The following is a 24,285-nucleotide window of genomic DNA, read 5'->3' on the forward strand; positions in this document are numbered from 1 at the left end:
AAAAATCCATCCCCAAATGCCTTTGGCCTAGGAAGGAAAGAGGGCAGAAATACTGCAAACTCCACCTGCCGCGCCTTTCTGACTGCTGAAACCGGTCATTTATTTGTCTGAAAGGCAGAGCTACAGAGAGCCGGAGAGCTCTTCCACCTGCCATTTCAATCCCCACATGGTCCCAGCCTTGTACCAGGCACGCAGGACCAGGGACACCTTCTGCAGCTTTCCCAGGAGCATGAGCAGGAAGCTGGGTTGGAATGGGAACAGCCAGGACTTGAGCTCGGTGCTCACTCGGGATGTGCGTGTTACAGGTGGCAGCTGGGAAGCATGTGGATGGACTGGCTCTCCAGCCAGACATCGTAAACCACTGTGCCTGCCCAAGGCGTGTCCTGGGCGCAGCACTAGCCTTGTGGTCAGGTCCTCCGCAGGTGTGACCATCTTCTATGCACATGCAGACCCCTCTGAAGCCTCTGTGGGATCATCCAGGGGAGGCCTGGTCCCTTCTCAATGGTCATGTCTTGGTCTTACGGCCAATGGGCACTGGCATGCAGGTGGGTTAATCAGGGACTTCTCCAGCCACATGTTAGTACTCTCAGACGCCACCTCCAGTTTGAGAACCCCTGGGTCCCTTGTCAAGGCAGGGAGCAGCTGGCACAGGAAACAAGATCCAACAGGGACACCATCTCACCAAACTGCCTCTCATTTCCCTGGTGAGCAGTGAAAACCCAGAATGGGCATAAATGGCCCACCAACTAGGTATTAGAGGGCAGACGAAAGCTACAAGATGATACCATAGAAGTAGAAGGGGTAGCTGCTGCCTGCACGTGTGTGCTGCCAGAGAGCCGCTGCAGGTGCCCACAGCCCCCTCTCTGGGAGCCAGGACTCTTGAGAACGCGGTCTCACCCCCTGGGACCCAAGGTGGCTGGGAGAAGCTCATGCCCTTCCCACAGGTGCTCTTGGTGGAGCCAGCGCTGGGTTAGCCCTGGCTCTGGCCCTCTGCCTCACAGGCTGGGAGCTGGTGCTTAGCAGGTGGCAGGCATAGAGGAGGCACAGTCTTCAAACGAGGCCAGCCCTCCTCACACTCTGCACTCACAAAGGGCCCTGCTGGATTTTCCCAGGGGTCCTCTCCCGCTCTGGGGGACCAGGCTGGCATGGGGACACCTGCTTCCTGCTGGAGAAAATGCCCCCCAAAGGGTATGTCTGGAGCAGGCCGGGTCACTAAGCAGGTCTTTTGCCTTGTGTGTGTCGGGCCCTGAAACAGGAGGGTGTTTGCAGTCGGTCCCACCGACCCACCGCAGCTGCCTGGACCACGGGCTCTGGGAGCCCCTTCCCCCAGCTGGCCTGGCTTCCGTTCTGTGGTTGGACTCTCTGCTCTGGCACCATGCAAATGAATCAATGCTGCATTGCACTCCTGGCCCTGAAATACTTGGCTTGTTCCCTGGTGGGACCCTGACTACTAACAGTACTAACTTATGGTTTTGAGACACCACGTAAGGCCTTCCCTGCGTCTGCCGCTGCCAACTGTCTGCTGCCCAGTTTCGTAGCTCAGGCCTGACACCACGCCCCATCTGTCGCAGCAGTGCGGCCCAGGTGAGGTGTCTGTGTGGGGCCACATGTCTGCTGTCTCTGCTGGCTGGGATGTTTGTCACTTTACTGCTCAATGTCTGTGTCCCCAGCTCACTTTGTCAGACAGGGACCCAGACAGAACCAGCATCCTCTGGCTCACACCCGCTAGGGCTGGGTTGGGGTGACATCCAGAGCTGGGAATGCAATCTGGGTCTCCCTGCGTACCTGAACCAGCAAGGCTGCCTCCTGGAGCTGCACAGCATGTGGGTGCCTCGCTCACCAGGCCACAGAGCCACCCTGCCTGTGCACTGCGCTTCCTGAGTGTGAGGTCAGGGAGCAAGCAGCCCTTCCTCTCCCTCTCCCCTTCTCACAGTGCCCCTCTTCAGGCACACCAGGTGAGTCCCGTGCTGTCTGGAGCCCTTGCTTACAGCTGTGCCCTTTGCACCTGCACCCACACACTGAGCACAGGCTCACCTGCAGCACAGATGCTGAGCCCTGCCCCCACCGGGGCTACTCCCCAGTGCGAGGGGTCCTTTCCACTGGGGAGAGACTCACCTGCAAGGGAACTGGCATTCATGGTGAGTGAACCCCTCCATCACGCCCACAAGTGCCCTCAAACCCCTTGCTTAGGAGAGAAGCCAGCGAGGCTGCTGAGCAGGTCTTACAGGAACTGCGAGATGGTTCACAGAGCAGACAGGAGAGAGCCACCTGCAAACTGTGAGGAGGGGGTGCCGGGTCTGACAAGAAGCACACTGTGTGCAGGGCTGGCTCCTGGACCAGAGTCAGCAAGAAACACACTGTGTGCAGGGCTGGCTCCTGGACCAGTTAGCAGCCAGTAACCCTCCCCAACAGACGGCACCAAATGCCCGTGAGTTCCCTGGATGATTCAGGCAGGCATTCAGGGAAAAATTACACCAACCCTTTATGCTATTTAGAATAGGGTAAGGACACAGGGGCTTCCTCTAACCTACCTCGTGAGGCCAGCATTACCCTAGGACCTAAACCACCAGAGAGATGATACTACAAGGAAACTACAGAACAGTGTCCCAGGAGTACAGGCAGGTGTCAACATCCTCAACAAATCATCAGCAAAGCAAACCCAACGAGACATAAAAATATTTCTACATGACAAACACAGGCGACTTTCATCAGGCATCCAAGGCTGGCTCACCCCTTGAAAATCAGTTAGCATATTTCATCCCAACAGGCTAAGACAAGAACTCATGACCACCTCCACTCACGTACAAAAGTACTTGACAGCATGCAATACGCCCCACGGGGCGAGTTCTACGATAGAGTACCTAAAAACCTCCTGCAGCTGACGTCATCCTGAGGATGACACACTGAGCCGACCTGGCCGGGTGCTCCCCATTGCCACTGCTGAGGTACCGCAGTCACAGCTGCAGCCAGATGCAAAAGGAGACCCAGCATTCACAGGACAGGGAGGAAGGAACAAACTGTCCCTTCCTCCTAGAGATGGCATGGCCATCCACAACCAGACGCCCTGGCACTGGTGAGTGAGCAGAGCCTATGGCTCCCCCATCTATCAGCAGGGAAGGGGCGGAACACAGGATCACTTCAGCACCACTCCAAGTGAAAATCGGGCATAGGATTAACAAAGTATACACAACATTTCGATGAAAAACACCACAGGGCTACGTGAACAGAGTGACAGTCCAAGTTCACGGGTATACCAGAATGCCCAGATGCAGCTTTCCCCAATTTGACACAGATTCAATACAACCGCATAAAAACTTGGCCAGCTATTGTGAAGTGGAGACCGAGAGGTGATGAAGTGAGAACAACCAATAGACTGTAAGGAACCAATGCTATGCAACCTTAAGACTTACTCTACAGGAGGGAGAGTTAAGCTACCACCCGCTACGCCAGTCCCACGGGACTTGGAGACCTGGCTGTTCAACTTCCGGCCCAGCTCTCTGCTAATGCACCTAGGAAAGCAGCAGCAGAAGGCCAAAGTCTTTGGGCAGTTGCACCCACCTGGGAGACCTGGAAGAAGCTCCTGGCTCCTGGCTTCAGATCAGCTCAGCTCCAGCTGTTGTACTAATTTGGGAGTGAACCAGTGGATGGAGGACCTGTCTCTCTGCTCTGTAGATATGCCTCTGCCGTAGGCTCGGCGGCGTGGCCTGGTGGCTGAGGTCCTCGCCTTGATCCCATGTGGCCGCTGGTTCTTATCCTGGCAGCTCCACTTCCTCTCTATCTCTCCTCCTCTCAGTATGTCTGACTTTGCAATAAAAATTAAAAAATAAATCTTAAAAAAAAAAAAAAAAAGATATGCCTCTGCCGTAAACTCCTACACATATCCATACATCTACACCCCCACCCACACACTTACCGTACATTTATGCACATGTACCCACACACCCCCATCTACATACATGTACACACCCCATCTACACACAGTACACACAGCCCTATCTGTACACATGTACCACATGCCCGTCTACATACATGTACACACCCCATCTGCATACATGTACACACTCCATCTACACACAGTACACACACTACACACCCTATCTATACACATGTACACACCCCTCTCTACACGCATGTACACACCCCATCTATATACATGTACACACCCCATCTACACACAGTACACACAGCCCTATCTACACACACACACATCTACAACCACCTGCCTATACACTGACACGCCTCACACCCACACATGTGCGCTTTCCATCTTCTGCCACACTGAGTGCCTATAACCACGTGTTGGTGCTGAGCAGAACCATCTCCTCAGCTCTGCCTGTTCACAGCATCTCAGACCTTCCGTCAGCCTACTGGTGGCACTGGCAGCCACACGCTGGCACTGTGGACTGCGCGTTTCCAATGTTACGGTCATCTTGGAGTGGGGGAGTTCTTTACTCCTGTCTCCGGTGACTGCTGAAGGCTCTGTGCCATGGGATGTTCAGGACAGACTTGCCCTACTGGCTGGAGCAAAGCTGCAGAAACACACTGTTTCAGAGGGCCCAGGTTTCAACCTCTCTCTGGGGGTTCCCAGGACGCCCAGTGCTCTTCTCTCGGCTCATTCTATGCAGATGTCTCTTCTATCAGTCCCCTCTGATTTCATTCTGTGATCTGATCTCATTCCTAACCAACACGTCTTTATCATGGTTACATTTTTTGTTGTTTTAATTTAAGTCTCATTGCTGCTGCAATGGACCTGTTTCCATCAATTGACAGCTTTACACATGGGAGAGTTTTTCCAACAGCTCTGTGATACACTGAAAATACTGTCCCCAGGACCTTACCCAGCAGCCTAGAAAGCAGGAACCGGACAGAGGGAAGGGGCAGCTCTCCGTCAACACGGTCAAGCACACGGAACATGTCTCTTAGATCAGTAAGGTGCATGTTGGAGCACAGTGCAGATTTTATGGAGTACTCTCAAAATTCAAGTACAGGAACAAATACTTAGATCTCGTTTCAGAATGTACCATTCGAAACCACTCAATTTCCTTCCAGCTAAAGCACGGAAAGCCGGCCCAAGGACTGAGTGACCTGATTAACCCTTCAATACCAAGCACTTTGCAGCTCCTGCTCTCACTGTGTCAGTTTACACCCATCATCAAATAAAGGATTAACCTGTCCTTGGTTTATCTAAATCACCAAATAATAAGGCCTAAGTGATAACCAGCTGCAGGATATGTCCTTATTAAATCTGATCGGATTTTTAAGAAGCCAAGTAATGTAATGAAGTTCGCAAACCGACTCGGATTAAACAGGCCTGACTGCTCAATTTGGCAGTGATTCTGTGCGCAGGCACGGGCGTGAAGGCGGCTTCAGGGCATCAGGCACTGAATGCCACTCTCCAGGAAACTGGCAGATGTTAAACGGACATTACAGTGCATTAACCCGCCTGCCTTCCTTATGTCGGCAGCGTGCTCCCTCCCCGCCCACAGAAGCACTTACGTGATGTATGCAGGGACGTGGCACAAAGTAGGGTAGAGGGGGATGATGCAGGCTTGGGGTGCTAACACTCACGTGGACATGCGGCCCTGCCCAGGAGCACCGAGAGAGGGTCAGGGGTGAAGACACGAGGTCTCAGGCGTGCTGCCAGCGGCATCGCCACCAGCCTTCCTTGTGAGGACTGGGGACACACGCTGTGACCCTGGGTCACTGAGACACAAGGCCTGATGCTAAGAAGGGGGTACACACAAAGACGTGTAGTTTTCACGAAAAGAGCACTTCCACAGTAGTGTGCTGGGGTAGGGTCCACAGCCCGAGAGCTCGAGGCAGAGCAGAAGAGGGGCGCACAGTGGGAGGTGTTTGTTTCTATGCCCCGTTCCTTCCTTTGGCACCGAGTGGCAGTGCAGCGGGCATTTCTCAGACTCTGTGATAATGGGACCCTTCTTGGTGTCCTCCCTCACTCCCAGAGACCCTCTTACCTTCTGCTCAGTCTATAAGGGCGTACTGAGCAGCTAGGAAACGCTGGCTCGGGGACAGGCACCAGGGCAGGAGGAAAAAGGAAGCATTACTTCTGGCAAATTCTACCCAGCCACGCAGATGGGAAGTCTGAAACAAAAACTTAGTTTAATTCAGAGTCCATTACGGCTATTCCGTCTCTCAAAGGGCATGAAAAACCCCAATGAAGCTAGGACATGAACTGGTGCCCACATGGGATATGGGATACTGGTATTTGCAGACAGAGGATTAGCCGATTGAGTCATTGCACTGGCTTCTTTCCCTGTATTTTATTTGAAAGCTGGTTTACTACCTGGCCTACTGCAGAGCCAGGAGCCAGGACGTCCAGCTGAGTCACCACCACGGAGGTCCTGAGACCCCCACACCTGAGGCATAAATGCTGACGCCAGCAGGAAACCCCGCAGTTGGGACTGGAGTCAGGCACTGGGATGCCCCTAAGATGTCTCAAGGGGAGCCTCATTTGCTGTGCCAAACTTTCACTCCATAAAATGCTTTCAATAAAATCCTATCTGCAAAGACTCTCTCCCTACTCAGAACTCCACCACCCACACAGAACTAGCCTACTGTTCTGGTACTTGACACCAACTGTAACATGATCTACAGTTTCAATCTGACTGTACTACGATACCAAGCCTTACTATCAAATTTTATACTGTAATTAGTTTTTATTTTAACATTTTACTTTCTCTACCTTAAAATGTTAAAAGTACCATGTCTAGGTTATGAGAAACTGACGAGTCCCCGGCACGTCACTAAAACAGCCATTATTCCTTTAAAGCACAATTCACCCTCATAGTTCATATCAACATTATTTGAAGATTTAATTTTTCTGTGTAAATCTAACTTTTGTAAAAAAAGATTTGAAGTTTGTCGCTGAAGCCCCACAGCACAAAAGCCAACATGCAATGTTTGTCGTGAACACCAACATGCCGGACCGGCTCCTGTCGGAGCTTCCCCAGCAGCTGGTGCAGGCCACAGGCAGGCTGGCGCAGTGCAGCGAGTGCACGTGCCCCGGACCAGCCCGTGGCGCTCAGCGGCTCCAGTGAGCCGTGTGTGCTCTGCAGTCCACAGCGTCGGCCAAACAGGCGGCGCGCAAAACCCACAGCGAGCTGCTTTGTGGCCGGCTGGCCGAGCGCCTGCGGGTCAGCCCGGATAGGATCTACATCAACTACTACGACAGGAGTGCGGCCAACGTGGGCTGGAACGGCTCTGCCTTCGCCGGGGGCCACCCTAGCTTGGCTGCTGCCCTGCACCCTTCATCAGCAGTGTCCCTGCCCACTCTCTACCCGCTCCCAAATTGGGAGAAATAAAACAGTTCAGAGACAAAAAAAAAAAGATTTGAATATTTTATATTTCTTATTGGTTTATAAAAAGGGAATGTTAGAGCCAAACTCAGTAGCTTATGCCTAAATCCTCTCCATCCATGTACTGGGATCCCATATGGGCGCCAGCTCACGTCGCGGCTGCTCCACTTCCCATCCAGCTCCCTGCTTGTGCCCTAGGCAGGCAGAGGAGGACGGCCCAAGTCCCTGGAACCCTGCACCTGCGTGGGAGACCCAGAAGAGGCCCCTGGCTTTGGCTCAGCTCAGCTCTGGCCATCGCAGATGAAGGATCTTTCTGTCTCTCTTTCTCTCTGTGAATCTGATGTGCCTTTCTAATAAAAATAAAAATGAGTCTTAAAAAAATAGAACAAAAAGGAAATGTTAGACCTTTACTAGAAGGCCTTATTTGAGAAGTTCTTAGGAGTTGTATGTTGCACATTACTTAGTGTAAACTGCTTACAGTTTAATTTTTATTTTACAAAGACAGCAGTGTTTTGCTTTACGTCAATTCAGATTTGTGAAGAAATAGCTAGACTTCAAAGAGGACCTAACAGTTTTGTTTGGCCAAAGGCATCTGTGTGACCTACAAAAGCTTACTTAAAATATTTATAAAAAGGAAATAAGCAAGCTTATTAGATGAGCTCATTTATTTGATGCATTAAATTAGGCAAAGAAAAATATATGCAACTGCATAAAAAGAATCCCATTCTCCGACGTCTTGGACAGAGAGCAGTGGTCAGCAGGAAGGAAGAGTTGAGTGGACCCCAGGACTGAACGCAGAGAGCACGCTGGCCAGGCCAGGCTAGGCTTCCAGCTTCACTGAGTCCAGGACCACCCGTGCTTCTTTATACTCTTCAGCTTCTTCCAAGTCTTTTTCACTTTCCTGCAATGACATACAGCGAACATTAAGCTTATTCTTTCCAAATATTAGTATATTGTGACTCACTCAAATGTTAAACATGTAATTCAGAAATAAAATTCAGGGTCCAGTACGGTAGCCTAGCAGCTAAAGTCCTGGCTTTGCATGTACTGGGATCCCACCATATGGGCGCTGGTTCTAATCCCGGCAGCCCGGCTTCCCATCCAGCTCCCTGCTTGTGGCCTAAGAAAGCAGTGGAGGACGGCCCAAAGCCTTGGGACCCTGTACCCGAGTGGGAGACCCAGAAGAAGCTCCTGGCTGCTGATTTTGATCAGCTCAGCTCAGCTGTTGAGGCCACTTGGGAACTGATTCAGTGCATGGAAGATCTTTCTCTGTCTCTCTTCTCCGTATATGTGATTTTTCAACAAAAACAAATAAATATTTTTTAAAAAGAAAGAAAAAAAAGCTTTTTACAGGTAAATATAGATGGAGTTTCATGTCAAAAATTACAATAATATATAAATGGACTCCTCCTTTTTAAAAATAAAGGGTTTTTTAGTATTTCACAGTTCCGGACCTCTGGACATACTATAGGGCAGTGGTTATCAAAACAGCGTGGTACTGGCACAAAGATAGAGAGGAAGATCAATGGAGCAGAATAGAAACGCCAGAAGGAAACCCACACAGATACAGCCAAATAATCTTTGACAAAAAGACAAACGACAACCCAGGCAAATGGGAAGGTCTGTTCAATAAATGCTGCTGGGACAACTGGTTGATAGCCTGCAGAAACAAAAAAATAGATCCACATCTCTCACCATACACTAAGATCAGATCTAAATGGATAACAGATCTAAACCTACATCCAGAAACCTTCAAACTTTTGGAAGAAAATGTTGGAAACACACTGGAACACTTAGGGGTAGGCCCTCACTTCCTAAAAAAGACTCCAGATGCAGTAGAAATCAAGACCAAAATAAACAATTGGGACCTCATCAAACTAAGAAGCTTCTGTACAGCTAGAGAAACAATCAACAAAGTAAAAAGGCAACCCACAGAATGGGAGAAGATCTTCGCACACGACATAGGTGATAGAGGGCTAATATCCAGAATATACAAAGAGCTACAAAACAACCAAAATGTCAAAACAAACAACCCACTCAAGAAATGGGCACGGGAAATGGGCAGACACTTCACAAAGGAACAAACCCAAATGGCAAATAAACATATGAAAAAATGCTCAAGTTCCCTGGCAATAAGGGAAATCCAAATTAAAACATCAATGAGGTACCACCTAACGCCAGTAAGACTGGCCCACATGAATAAAAGCACCAACGACACTTGTTGGCGAGGTTGCGGGGAAAAGGGAACCCTACTCCACTGCTGGTGGGGCTGCAGGCTGGTACAGCCTCTATGGAAATCAGTATGGAGAATATTCAAACAACTCAAATTCAACATACCGTATGATCCAACAATAGCACTCCTAGGAATATATCCAGAACACTTGTTCTATGAGAAACCAACATGTACTCCTATGTTCATAGCAGCACAATCAGTAATTGCAAAAACATGGAAACAACCAAAATGCCCATCAAAAGAGGATTGGATAAGAAAGCTATGGTTCATCTACTCCATGGAATACTACTCAGCTATTAAAAAAAACAAAATGCAGTTCTTTGTGGCCAAATGGGCCAAACTGGAAACCATAATGCTAAGGGAAATGAGCCAATCCCAAAAGGTTAAATACCACATGTTTGCCTTAATTTAAGATGATATGATGTTATGTATAACATGTTATGTTTTGAATGTTATATGTTGTGTATAAACTAAAATTGAAGTATAGGTGAGGTGGTCACAGAAGGTGGCTGGGAACCCGCATTTACTTTTAACATATTGGTTACTCATTACTATGTCAATTAATTCCATAATGATGTAAATTTTTGCTGATGGTATGTTGGAGCTTTCAATTGACTGGGATGATACTCTGCTGGCTCTGTCATCAGACCAGAGAGGGTATACCTAAGAAACCGTTGAACTTGACGGGACAATAAGATGCTGGACTCTATGTTTGGTATACGCTTGCAATGGGGAAATCTCAACTGAACTTGAGCTGTGGTTATGCAATAAGGTGGAGGAATCCACCATGGTGGGAGGGTTTGGGGAGGGGTGGGGAGAACCCAAGTATCTATGTAACTGTGTCACATAATACAATGTAATTACTGAAGTTAAATAATAAATAATTAAAAAAAAAAATAAATAAAAAAATAAAGGGTTTAATCCTAATAGGCAGGAAACAAATTTTGCTCTCTTGAAGAAATACCCATGGTTATGGTGAAAAGCTTTGCAGGGGAGCAACTATGGACCAGGAGCTCATAGACAGTAGAGGAAAGGAATGTCAGGGGTCAGTGAGCAGCAACACAGACAGCTTGGGCACAGCACCCTCTCCTCTCCGACCAAGGGGACTTCCGGCTTCTCAGGACTATTTATTTATTTTTAAAGATTTATTTATTTTTATTACAAAGTCAGATGTACAGAGAGGAGGAGAGACAGAGAGGAAGATCTTCCATCCGATGATTCACTCCCCAAGTGAGCGCAACGGTCGGTGCTGCGCCAATCCGATTCCGGGAACCAGGAACTTCTTCCGGGTCTCCCACGCGGGTGCAGGAACCCAAGGCTTTGGGCCGTCCTCGACTGCTTCCCCAGGCCACAAGCAGGGAGCTGGATGGGAAGCAGGGCTGCCAGGATTAGAACCGGCGCCCATATGGGATCCCGGTGCGTTCAAAGCGAGGACTTTAGCCGCTAGGCCACGCCGCTGGGCCCAGGATTATTTGTAAGATGGCTCAGCCACTGGATTCCATCAGGGAGCAGCAGGGCGGTGACTCCAGTTCTAAGGCAATGCGAGGGCAGCTACCCCCTGTATTAAGACCATGTTTTTTCCCCTCTCAGATTTAGGTATGAATGTGGAAGAATTCCAGATCTTTTAACAAGAGAAAATCCACCTGAAAGACTGGATTTTTAAAAATAAAATAAAATAAATAACTTACCTTAATGCACCAAGAAAGATCTCTAGGTATGAAAACTAAATTACTCGATACAGTTTTGCTAGTGTAACTCCTATATAACACAATGCAACACAATATAATGCAATTCTGGTATTATGAATCCTAACTCAAATGTATTTCATCAGCTAACTTCAAATAAACAAACATGCTAGAAAACAGTGCTACTACTGGAGTGTCACTCCAAGGACCCAGTGCCCCAGCGCCTGTAGCACCCACTCACCAGGACCTGCTGCAGGTCGGCGTAGGCAGCCTCCAGCCTGCGCTGGCAGTCGGGGATCATCATGCGCGACTCCTGCAGGATCTCGGCCTGCAACGAGAATCGCGCAGTGAGACACACACGCACAGCCCTCAGCCCCAGAGGGTCGGCTGAGAGCAAGCAGGAAACGGTCCATTGTTTTCATTAATTTAAACTATGCTCATTGAAGTTAGAAAGACTGTACTGTAATGCTGTGAAATCCACAAAGGACAACTTTTAGGACTTGTATTGAAGATTTTGTTTTATTTTGTTTTCATAATCACTCTCTCATGGTAAGTGAAAATTAACTGGAAAAGCTCTTCTTACAGCATTTATCTGGAAAGGCTATTAAAAACAAACTGTCCCCCTGCTGTCACAAAGCACCTTTGTCCAAAATGGGATCAGCTGGTTATACAAATATCTCCTGCATCTTTCCAGTAATAAAGAAAAGCAGTGTTCAGATCATGTCACATGGAGATAATTACTGCATGAAAAAAGTGATGGAGTTATTGATCACATCGTGTGCACACTGCAGGAGGTTCCCGGGGAAGACAGAGGCAAAGAAAAATGAAAAGCAAAGACCAGCAGGTTCACGTTTTTGATGCTTATCATGCATAAAAAGTTATTACTTCTCCTGTGCTTCATTTTAGCAGAGATTATTTTCCCCATGCAGTGGGAGCTAAATGACCCAGTGGCACCTCTGCACGTGAACCCGCCTCCTCAAGACACTGCAGAATAGTGAGTCCACAAGATATTTTTCAATGTAAACTTCATGTTTTTTTTAAAGATTTATTTATTTTTACTGGAAAGTCAGATATACAGAGAGGAGGAGAGACAGAGAGGAAGGTCTGCTGTCCACTGATTCACTCCCCAAGTGGCTGCCATGGCTGGAGCTGAGCCCATCCAAAGCCAGGAGCCAGGGGTTTCTTCCAGGTCTCACACGTGGGTGCAGGGTCCCAAGGCTTTGGGCCATCCTCAACTACTTTTCCAGGCCACAGGCAGGGAGCTGGATGGGAAGTGGGGCTACAGGGACACAAATTGGTTCCCAAATGGAATCCCAGCATATGCGAGGCAAGAACTTTAGCCACTAGGCTACCGTGTTGGGCCCTAAACTCACCTATTAAGTCAAACGGCAACATATCACATCACAAAAGAGGGAGAAAATAAAATCAATAACTGGGAAATGCAATCAATCAATGAAATAATAAGCTAGTAGATGTTGGATCTGAAATAAGACTTTTCTAAAGGTAGCAAGAAGCTGCATTCCCTTCAATTATTTTCACAATGACACACACAGAGGTCATCTAAGATCTATTATTATTTTTTTAAAAGAATGGTCAAATATCTTTGGAGAAATGGATATAGAATCTGCAATTTTATTTAGACTTATTACCTAGTTCATAGGAAACATAAAGAAAAACTACACTTCCACTATAATGTGTATTTTAATAAAGACTTAAACGCAGCTCAGGTCCTCCTGTGTCACTCCCACGGCAGCAGAGAATCAGACGCCGCAGACACGGGGACGGCCTCCAGCCACAGCCAGCGCCTCAGCTGCAAGTGCACAACTAATAATCCATTGCTGGAAAATTCCAGGACCATGCCTTCATTTCAGAGCCTAGACATTTAATCACAGCCATTACACTGTTTTTGCCTATTTGGTTAGTCTGACAGGGATATTTCCTAAGTCTATGGAATTCCATGCAGAATAGCTTACAGGAATTAAAGACGACGAAATGAATTAAAAGAATTTGGTCAAACACACGGTAAGTCAGAATGTATATTTATAACATTCTTTCGAAGCTTTAGTGTTGTCTAAAATCAACTTTAAACAATGCTGCCTAAAACAACTTCCAGTTATTATTATCATATTTATTATAACAGAATAAGAATCCTTAATTAACCCTATTTCTTAATTAGCTTCAGACAGGACACGAACTTAAGTGTGGCCAAAGCTCCCACACATCACCACCATTCATTCTGAAAATATTCCTGTGTTTGAAAGAGAAAAGAAAGCTGTAAGAGTGCAACAAAAAGCACCTTTACTGCACTAAGTCCTGGAGGAATCTGAAGATGTGCCGTGGTGTACAGGAGATGCCTTGATGACATGCAAACACTACACCAATATACGAAGGCCCTGAGCTCCTGCAGCCCCAGTGACTGTTGTGGGACCCCTGGCTGCAGGACGACAGACAGGAGGAGTACCAGGATGAGAAGGGGGCTCTGGCTGCCAGCTCAGTGGATGTCCCTGGCACAGTGCTGCTTCCATAGGGTTGTGCCAGACAGCCAAGGGGCATGGCAGTGACTCTACTGGGAATTTCCAAAGCATATCTCCACCCAGGCTGGAAGCCACAGTCCACCTTGTCACAACACATCCAACTTCAGAAACAATGTTAAAGGTAGCAGCACTGCCGTATGCACGGTGTGATTGCACAGTAAAGACACAATCACCCCCACCCCACCCAACTCTGAACTTCCCCACAGAGTATTATCTTTCAGAGTGCTCCCTTTGGAAGGTAATCACGAAAATGAATGGCGCTTGTTTAAAATACCTGAAAAACTTTTTCTAATGCTGACTACAAGCCTGCAGTTAAATCAGCATCTTGGCACGAGCTAGGAGGTACACGGGCTGCAGGGACCAGGTCAAGGTCACGTGGTTGTAGTCACTCAGCCAAAATGGAACTTTGGAAGCCTTAGCAAGATGAATCAGGTGCTAACCTGAAGTCTGACCAATTTTTATTGGACAGTCAGATGCAGAGAGAGGAGGAGAGACAGAGAGGAAGATCTGCTGTCTGATGATTCACTCCCCAAGTGACCGCAACGGCTGGAGCTAAGCCAATTCAAAGCCAGGAGCCAGGAGCTTCTTCTGGGTCTCCCACACAGGTGCAGGGTCCCAAAGTTTTGGGCCGTCCTCAACTGCCTTCCCAGGCCACAGGCAGGGAGCTGAATGGGAACCAGGGTGCCAAGATATGAAGCGGCACCCCATGGGATTCCAGAGCGTGCAAGGCGAGGACTTTAACCACTACGCTATCACGCCAGGACCTTTATTTATTCTTTAAGATTAGTCACCTCCCTATTCACACCTTTGGAAATCTCTGCTCTGGTCTGCAGCTGACCCAGACCCAGCACAGTGTGTCCCACCTGAGCTGCACAGGTGCAGCGCCCGCCAGGCTGAGCGGGACGCTCTGTGCTGTGGCTGCGGAGCCGCTCACTGTAGGTCCTCCCCTGCGATGGGACACGAGACCACGTGGATGGTCTGCTGCTACAGTCGCACTTCCAACAGGGTCTCTCATTCCATTTTTTTTCCTTAAAAAAATTTTTTTTAAACATTTATTTATAGTCTCCCTCGCAGGTGTAGGGTCCCAAGGCTTTGGGCCGTCCTCGACTGCTTTCCCAGCCCACAAGCAGGGAGCTGGATGGAAAGCGGAGCCACCGGGATTAGAACCGGCAGCCATATTGGATCCTAGCACGTTCAAGGCGAGGACTTTAGCCACTAGACTACTGCACTGGGCCCTCAAAACCTTTATTTTAGGACAAGTTTATGAATCCTTGGTGTTTCTTAGCATGTAAATTATACTACAAAAGTTATTTCACGGACTTGGTAGAATAGCCTAGTGGCTAAATCCTTACCTTTCATGCTCTAGGATCCCATATGGGCTCCGGTTCTATACCAGCTGCTCCACTTCCCATTCAGCTCCCTGCTGTGGCCTGGGAAAGCAGTCGAGGACGGCCCAAAGCCTTGGGACCCTGCACCTGCGTGGGAGACCCAGAAGCAGCTCCGGGTTCCTGGCTTGGGACTGGCTCAGTTCTGGCCACTATGGCTGCTTAGGCAGTGAATCATCGGATGGAAGATCTTCCTGTCTCTCCTCTTCTCTGTATATCTGCTTTTCCAATAAAAATAAATAAATCTTTAAAAAAAAATTTTGAGATACATCTGTATATAAGCTGGTTTATAATTTCCTTCGTCTTAGGGTTAGCTAAATTCTGCCGTAAAGCAATGAGAGAATGGCTCTTAAGTACAGCTTCAGCTTCTTTGACACACATTTAAAGAGACCACTTTGCTTGTCACGGGAAAGGAAGGCAGGGAGATTCGAGGGGAAGGAATGAGCAATGGAACCTGGGTTACTAGACGCTGCTGGCAGAGACTCATGCGTGGAGATGAGACCCTATCAGGAGGAGCAGAGGCCACTTACCAGAGAAACACATCTTCTTAGGGGAGAAACGCTGTGCTGGACGAAGACCAGAACTTCTCTCAGCCACCACAAAGGTTCTCAAGCAGGTCTCCAATGAATGAGGCCTGGCATGGCCAAGGCGAATCTGAGCGTCAAGCAGCCGGGAGCTGGGTCCTGTGTGTGTGTGCGTGCGCGCGCATGTGTGTGTGTGTATATCTGAGTGACAGTGTGTACGCCTGTGTGCTTGTGTGTGATGCCTAAGAGAGTACCTGAAACCTGACTGGCATGAACTTGGCTCCAATATCTTCTAAGAGAACAAATGAGTGTAGGCAAAGATGGTATTGCTGGATGGCAACAGGACAGTCATGACTGCCTCGTGAAAGAGTGAAAAGAACAGTCCAGCAAAGGTGAGCGGAAGGTAATGGTGGCCCAGCAGAGCCAGGAGGCCATTCGACTAAGGACATCAGTGTAAGATAACACGTCAGGTGAGCGGCTACGTGTGGCCTCCTGCTAGTAAAACGAGCACAAAGCAGTGACGATACGCAACTAACAGTTAGAACGAGGCCTGGCCCCTAACGGAAGGCCGCGTGAGAACACAAAGGGACATCCCAGTAGCCTCTATGTTCCCAAGCAATACTGATGTGTGTGTCAGCAGAGAGTGAGTACTCCAGAAATGCTGTCACAGGAACAAAGCAGTGGTGCTGGGACCCTGATTGAGGTACACGGAGCTCAGAAGACAGGCAGGAGTGGGGAGAGAAGGCAAGGCTGACAGCAGACGGGGGAGGAGCGTCCCACACAAGAGCAGACCCAGCAGACACGCCTGTTCAGAGCTGAGAGCAGGGCGTGTGGAGGCCCGGGAAAGACGCCCGAATCAAGCAGATCTCCTACGCAGAGGCAGCAAGATTCTCAGTAGCCAATGAGAAATAAAATTTCAGTTTCACTATGGTGATCTTCATAGCAGCTTCGAGAACGTATCTATGAATTTCAAGTATAAATCAATGTAACATAAGCTGAGCTCACGAGAGGCACCAGAACTCGGCGGCTGGGTGGTCTCCGTGGTGAGGAGGCCCGAGTCCAGGCACGAGCCACCTACTCAGCAACTGGGCAGCTTCGAGCAGTCTCTCTTTTTTTCTTTTTAAGATTTATTTCTGGGCCCGGCGGCGTAGCCTAGCGGCTAAAGCCCTCACCTTGAATGCACTGGGATCCCATATGGGTGCCAGTTCTAGTCCCGGCAGCTCCACTTCCCATCCAGCTCCCCTGCTTGTGGCCTGGGAAGGCAGTCGAGGACGGCCCAGAGCTTTGGGACCCTGCACCTGTGCGGGAGACCTGGAAGAGGTTCCTGGCTCCCAGCTTCGGATCGGCGCGCACCGGCCCGTTGCGGCTCACTTGGGGAGTGAGACATCGGATGGAGGATCTTCCGCTCTGTCTCTCCTCCTCTCTGTATATCCGGCTTGCCAATAATAATAAATCTTTTTAAAAAAAAAAAGATCTAACTTTCCAATAAAAATGATAAATAAATCTTAAAAAAAAAAAAAGATTTATTTCTTTTTATTGGAAAGGTGGATAAACAGAGGAGGAGAGACAGAGAGGAAGATCTTCCATCCAATGTTTTACTCCCCAAGTGGCCACAATGGTCGGTGCTGTGCCGATCCCAAGCCAGGATCCAGGAGCTTCCTCTGGGTCTCCCATGCAGGGGCAGGGTCCCAATGCATTGGGTCGTCCTCGACTGCTTTCCCAGGCCACAAGCAGGGAGCTGGATGGGAAGCAGGGCTGCCGGGATTAGAACCAGCGGCCATATGGGATCCCGGGTGTGCAAGGCGAAACTTTAACCACTACGCTATCACGCTGGGCCCCGGGCAGTCTCTTGATCCGTCATTTCTTTTTCTTCATTTTTTATTATAAATGTAAAGAAGCAAATAACAGTGGCTTATCAGAGGGCTGTGGTAAAGACAGCATTAATTAATAAGTGTTATTCCATTAAGACTAGCTAGCATTGTTTAAGATATAATTTTTTACCTGCTTCTTAATGGCATAATTTTCACCGTCTTCAGCTTTCATCTTTTCAATCTTTTCTTCTTGCTGTTTTGCTTCCTTCTCGTACATCACTTTTTCTTTGACCAATCTGTAAATAAGCCAGAATGTTTCAGAGAACTACATTTTTCTCTGGAAGATAAACTATAATAAACAATTTGTAAGCATAACACATATTTAAACTATCTAAGTAGATCTTTACGTTGGAGTGAGCGGCGGCTGTGTAGGAGGGATCCTCACGCTCAGTCCTGGGTAGAGCTGAGCCCGCTGACGCCTGAACTCACCAACGCTGAACACCCCTTCCGTTTCAGCTACAGTGAGAAAGAGCCCTCAGAACCATCGTGGGCTCCAGACTCCACATGTGTCTGAAGTCCCACCCGGACGAGAGAAGGAGCAGGCCAGACGCCACAGAGCCATTCCACAGGCATCGGCATGCTTCATGCTACGGCAGGCTCGCCCCGGATGGGGAACGGGAACGGGTAGCCAGGGCTGGCTGCTTCTTAGACAAGGGATGGAAATAAACTAGTATTTACTTGCCACGGCAAGAAAAGGTATTGATAAAGACCAGGAAGATTTCCAACAGTAAGGAACAGTACCATAAAATGTTCCACTGTCTATTCCTTAAAGAACTAATAGACCAATGCCAACCCAGACAAGTATACAGGTAACAGGCCAATGCAACTAGCAGTGGTAAGAAACTAACAGAATGCTCCTTAGAGAGCGATTTGTCGTGTCTCATTCACGGGGCAGCGATCTGTTGTCTTCACAGATTACAGAGAAAACCAGCATGTGAACACTAACAGCCCTGCCCGGGGCTGTCAAACCAGTTGGGGAACCCAATCTGCTTTTGGGTGAGCCAAGAGCTACGAACAGATTTTACATTTATAGATGGTTAGATTCAATTTTCTAAAGATTTTGTGGCAGGTGAAAGCAACTTGAAATTCAAATGGTGACATCCATATTCCTTCCCTTCCCCAGGGAAGTTGCCTTCACACGATGACAGTGGAGATCAGTAGCTATGCTCGTCACAGGCCCACAAAACCTCAAATGCACACTCTCTGGTCCTCCACAAAACAGGGATCCCAATTTCTGACTCAGAAGTCCTCCACGGCCTCTAATATACCTCTACCAACACTAGCTGGCATCGTTCCCAGGAACTGAAGTCAGACTAGCTGGAGCTCCGGTCCCCTCAAGACAGGACTCGCGGTGCCATATGCTTCACCTGCCCACAGCTGGTTCTCACACTGGCTGAAAGACTAAGTCAGAGCCCAAAGCTGCGTTAACATCCTCGACCTATACAACATTCTGAAGCACAACAGAGTGCTGACAGCATCCGGGAGATAAGGACGAAGTGTGCTGGGGAGCACGTGCTAGAGGACTCCGAGTGACTCAGTACATCCTGACGCCCTTGTGCTGTGGCAACACTGAAGGCACCTGTGGTAACGGCTGTTCCACTTCCCATCCAGCTCCCTGCCTGTGGACTGGGAAAGCAGTGGGGGACAACCTGGAAGAGGCCCCTGGCTTCAGATCAGCTCAGCTCTGGCCGTTGCAGACACTTGGGGAGTGAACCAATGGACAGAGGATCTTTCCCTCTGTAAATCTGCCTTTCCAAAAAATAATGAAACATTTTTTTAAAAAAACCTGTGCTATGGTTGGGATGCCCACAGCCTGTATCAGAGTGCTGGTTGGAATCTGACCCACTGCCAATTCCCGAGGGGGCATCAGGGCTCAAGGACTCAGATGCCTTGGCCCAGGGGTGCAGCTCCAGCTGCTGCAGCCATAAGAGAAGTGACCCAGGAAATGAAAAGGAATCCCTCTGCCTCTCAGGTGAAATGGAAATAAGCACATAATAACATTTTTGAAAGTTTGAGCTACAGGTCTTGGAAGTTTTGGGTCTAGAGGAGGCTCTGAGCGCAGTAGGCTCTTAAGGGAACATCTTTAAGAATGAAGATTCTGAGTAACAGAGACAATGGATAAGAACGTAGAAGATATTAGTGATATAATAAAATCATGTGTTCTTTCTTCAACAATGAAAATGAAAAGCAGTTTGACACTCAGGAATACTACTTTCTCACTCCCACGCAAACAGTTACGGTTATAAAATCTGGCAAATGATAGAAACGGAAATCATGGGGCCAGTGCGAAGCCTGCTAATCTCCTGTCTGCTGTTGCTGGTATCCTATGTGGGCCCAGGTTCTAGTCCTGACTATTCCACTTCCGATCCTGCCTCATGCTACGGCCTGGCCCAAGTCCCAGGGACCCTGCATCTACACGGGAGACAGGAAAGAAGCTCAGCCGTTGGGGAATGAACCAGTGCATGGAAGACCTCTCTGTCTCATCTTATTTCTCTGTAAAATCTACCTTTCAAATAAAAATAAATAAATCTTTAAAAAATTGTTTAATCCAGATTTATAATCATTACCATTTCTGGGAAGCAAATGATTCACAGAGGAAAAAATATGACCTTAAACCATATACCGGGACCCCAGAACAATGGCTCAATTTGCTAATCATCTGCCTTGCACGTGCCGGCATCCCAGACGGCGCTGGTTTGTGTCCTGGTGTCTTCTCTTCCCATACAGCCCCTGGCCTGTGGCCTGGGAAGGCGGTGGGGGACAGCCCAATCCAAATGGGAGTCTGGCAACCCAGGTGGTGGCTCTACCCACTAATGCCTCAACGGGGCCCCACAGGTTTTTGTTTTTATTACACATGGTAGCTGTTGGAGACTAATATTCAGAATAAATGATATTTTCATCAATCGATCATATTTTCAATTTATAAAAGATGTTCAATGGTGTGCGTGACAACAGCATGGGCCTGGAGAGAGTACAGTGCTGAGAACGTGAGCACAGGGGAACACGTGTGCACGGAGAACACAGGGCTGCATAATGCTGCAGAACTGGGAGTGGACAGCTGAGTCGAGGAGAATATGTATCATGAGAAAACCATGCATGGGTTTCAAACACAACTTTTGCGTCAAAATATACACCTTTTATTCCATTGTGTCACAAACTTTTAATTAAAAATATATCGCTAATTATTTGAAAAGCAGAACAGAGTGAGGTCCTGTGCCTGCTGGTTGACTCCCCAGTACAATAGTTGGGGCCAGGCCAGGCCAAAGCAGGAGCCAGGAACTTCACTCGGGTCTACCAGCAGGTGCCCAGGAACACTTGAGCTGCTGCGCCATGGTGTCAGCCCCACTTCATCTCATGCCCGGAGTGGACCAACTTCCCAGCTTCAAACTTCTGTTACCTGTTCCAAAGTAAAGATATTCCACGGTAAACACTGGATTAGCACAAAAACACAAAGCAGGAGTAAAAAGGCAACCCATCCCTTTGCTGCCACCTTGCCACCCCCCACTATGGACACCATGTTATCAACTTCCCAGGCATCCTACAAGAAAAGGAATGTTCAATCTGACAATGTCTGCTACTTACGAGCCCCCATGGACATTAATCAAACCAATAAACTAGTAACTGCTCAGACAGAATACATGTCTTAATGAATTTTAATAAATTAGTTAGCTAAAACATGTTGTGAACAGTTAACGCAGGTCCAAATCCAAAATCAGTATTATTTTTTTCAGTATTATGAATGTTAGGCATTAATACACTAGTACATCTCATGAACAAATACACAAATGTCCTGTTAATTACTTCACTAACCCTGTAAGGTTTCCCTAAAGTCCTAAGACAGCAGTGAGATTGAAAACTGCACAGCCAGCCAACCCTCCATCTGCAGTGCCAGCAAACCTTAGGGTGGCAGTTTGAGTTCCTGTTGCCCCATTTCCAATCCGGCTGCCTGCTAACAGCCTAGGAAGGCCGCAGAGGAGGGCTGTACTCAGGGCTCCTGCACCCACACGAGAGACACTGGGGAAGCTGCTGGCTCTGGACCTGCCTCACTCCAGCTGCTGTGGCCACTTCGGGAGAAAACCAACAGTTGAAATCCTCTCTCCTTCTGTCCCTGCAACTCTTAAAAAAAAAAAAAAAGCAGTCCATCAATGTTTAAAAGTGACTGAAAGGGAGCTGGAGACACAGTGACCAGCCTGTGCCCCAGCTCGTGTGAGAACGTCACAGCACTGCCTGGAGCTGAGCTGCATGCCCCATGGCTCCACTCACATCTACAATCACACCTCCATACACTGAGCTCAGCACTCGCCCAGGAGCCCCAAGCAGGCTCAACACTGAGCTCAGCACTCACCCTGTACGCTGCCAGCCCCCACCCTGAGTCCCCAGCACCTCGGGGATGTCCTACCACTGACCGTAAGTTTTTGGGTGAAAGTTTGGCTAATCTGAGAAGGAAAGAAGGAGACACAAGGACATAGTGACAAGTTTTACATGGGAAGGTTTTTGTTGCTTATAAGTTTTCCTTTTATTTTTTAAAAAATATGACTGCACAGTAGCAGGTAAAAACAGCATTGCTTATGAGTAGTTCATGGGAAAAGAGCTAAGATGTCTGTAAGACTGATATAAGCCTTGAGCATGATGCAGCTACAAACAAAAACAAAATGGCAATTTTTGCCTTACGTGCTTTACAAGAAGCAAGTAACGCGAAACATGGCAGGAGACGACACGCGCTGGAGGAGCTGTCTGTGCCGCTAGCACAGGCGAACTGGCAGAGGACACCGACAAGCCCGAGGGCAGACTCCTCTGTGACGGTGGTCTGCTAAGACGCTCAGATGGCCACAGCTGCTCCAAGCATGCACATTCATAACCAAAACAGGAAAAATCACGTGACGCACACAATTCTTATCCATAAGTGCACTTCCTGTAACAGCTGCTGCTGGCGCTCCAACCACTCACTCGAACACCGGCACAGGGGGCTCTGCCCGTTGGCGGGCACAGGGGGCTCTGCCCGCTGGTGCACCCTGGGGGCTGTGCTACCAGGTTCCCTCTATTCTTATGCTGCTGACACGGACATCTTATTTAAGTCCTTCTGTGCAGGGACATGACAACTAGCAGCTAATAATTTCCATTTGGAAAACTTAAAGATTTACAAGTAATCCATACTGTATTCCAAATGCATGTATGCTAAAGGGCCTGCTTTTAAAGTATATTACATCCTTTACCACATAAAAAGCACATTTTTTTTTTAACTCCAGTCCTTGACTGCCCATTTATTCCTTGGAAGCTTTCAGTAAGGGGACTTGACGCAATGTCATCACCTAGCAGGCTTGGTGTGAAAATTCAATACAATGAAATTTCCTTAATAAACCCAAAAATTCCTCATTTGTCTAAAAATTCTAGTCAGAGTTTACAAAATTTGTACTGTCTCAAATACTCCACCCTCTTCTGGGTCATGTGGTAGCCCAACTTTGCGAACTGCCAATAAACACCGTGGAGTTCGGTACAGAGGTACAGGGTATGGCTCACTCTTGCACACACAGTGTGTCAGCATGTAAGACTAGGAACACGCCCTCTCACAAGAACGCAAGGAAACGGCCAGCCTCCTGCTTGAGCAGCTCCTGCACGCTACTGTGAACGCTGTCTACCTGGAATGTTCTAGGTGACTGTCAGGACAGAGTTCCAAGACCTGATTCTGTGGGGAGAAAATGATCACAAAGGAACACCTCTATGACAAACACCCCCTTTTCTAGGCAGCCGGGAACCCCAAGTACTAACTGTAGCATTTGGGGCAATGGACAGATGTGGCAACTGACATTACAATGGGCACACTCATATTTTCTATGTATTTGGGGAAAAAAATTCATTCTGTGAAAATTCAGCATGTTAACAATAATTAAACTGCCTTTTTCAAATGGATAACATCTTGTTTACTTTTTGACAGGAGAAAAGGACTGCTCTCCTGAGAGATTACCAGAGGTGGCTCACATAAAACCATTTCTACGAACAAATAATGCTTGAAACTACTGCATATTCTAGCCCCCTTCCCAAAGGGTACAACAGTGAAGGTTTTGGAGTAATCTTTAAAAAAGTAACATGTAGGGCCCAGTGCAGTGGCCTAGTGGCTAATGTCCTTGCCTCGAATGTGCCAGGATGCCATATGGGCACCAATTCTAATCCCAGCAGCTCCACTTCCCATCCAGCTCCCTGCTTGTGGCCTGGGAAAGCAGTTGAGGACGGCCCAAAGCTTTGGGACCCTGCACCCGTGTGGGAGACCCGGGAGGAGGTTCCTGGCTCCTGGCTTCGGATCGGCGCAGCACCGGCCTGTTACGATCACTTGGGGAGTGAATCATTGGTTGGAAGATCTTTCTCTCTGTCTCTCCTCCTCTCTATACAACTGACTTTGTGATAAAAATAAATAAATCTTTAAAAAAAAGTAACATGTAAGCTTTGTTTAATCTGACTCTTCTTAAATGAGTCAACACTTCCCAGCATACCTTGTAAGACCCAGTTAATCAGATTCTACAGAACAGCAATTTGCAATTCAAAATGAGGCATAGGTGATATATAAAATTGTAACATTAATTGATAAATGTCTACTTCTGAACTTGTAGAACACACTCCTATACTATATAAACGTGCACATCCTAGACGCTGAAGAGCAGAGGCACTCAGTCTCAGCTTCTGTGCAACAAGATCCAACAAAGGACAACTGACTTTCCAACTGTCCAGTACTTGTTAAAACTCTCAAT

The 24,285-nt window shown here is 48.0% G+C and overlaps 1 protein-coding gene and 1 pseudogene across 2 annotated transcripts in view; one reads left to right on the forward strand and one right to left on the reverse strand.

Annotated features, from left to right (window-relative positions):
* Positions 1–6,914: 6,914 nt before the first annotated feature.
* Positions 6,915–7,319, forward strand: LOC101525907 (macrophage migration inhibitory factor-like; annotated as a pseudogene).
* Positions 7,320–7,959: 640 nt separating this feature from the next.
* Positions 7,960–24,285, reverse strand: part of TBCA (tubulin folding cofactor A) — a 40,439-nt gene continuing 24,113 nt past the window's right edge. The window contains exons 2-4 of one of the 2 annotated variants that reach the window (XM_004586242.3): positions 17,676–17,781; positions 11,473–11,559; positions 7,960–8,214 (exon numbers count right to left, since the gene is read on the reverse strand). In XM_004586242.3, coding sequence (XP_004586299.1) covers positions 8,134–8,214; positions 11,473–11,559; positions 17,676–17,781 — 274 coding nt within the window. In that variant the 3' untranslated portion in view covers positions 7,960–8,133. The remainder of the gene's footprint in view (positions 8,215–11,472; positions 11,560–17,675; positions 17,782–24,285) is intronic. The other variant, XM_012927306.2, reaches the window with a different exon arrangement.

This window comes from Ochotona princeps, chromosome 28, assembly GCF_030435755.1.
Source record: "Ochotona princeps isolate mOchPri1 chromosome 28, mOchPri1.hap1, whole genome shotgun sequence".
In the NCBI taxonomy this organism is placed as follows: domain Eukaryota; kingdom Metazoa; phylum Chordata; class Mammalia; order Lagomorpha; family Ochotonidae; genus Ochotona; species Ochotona princeps.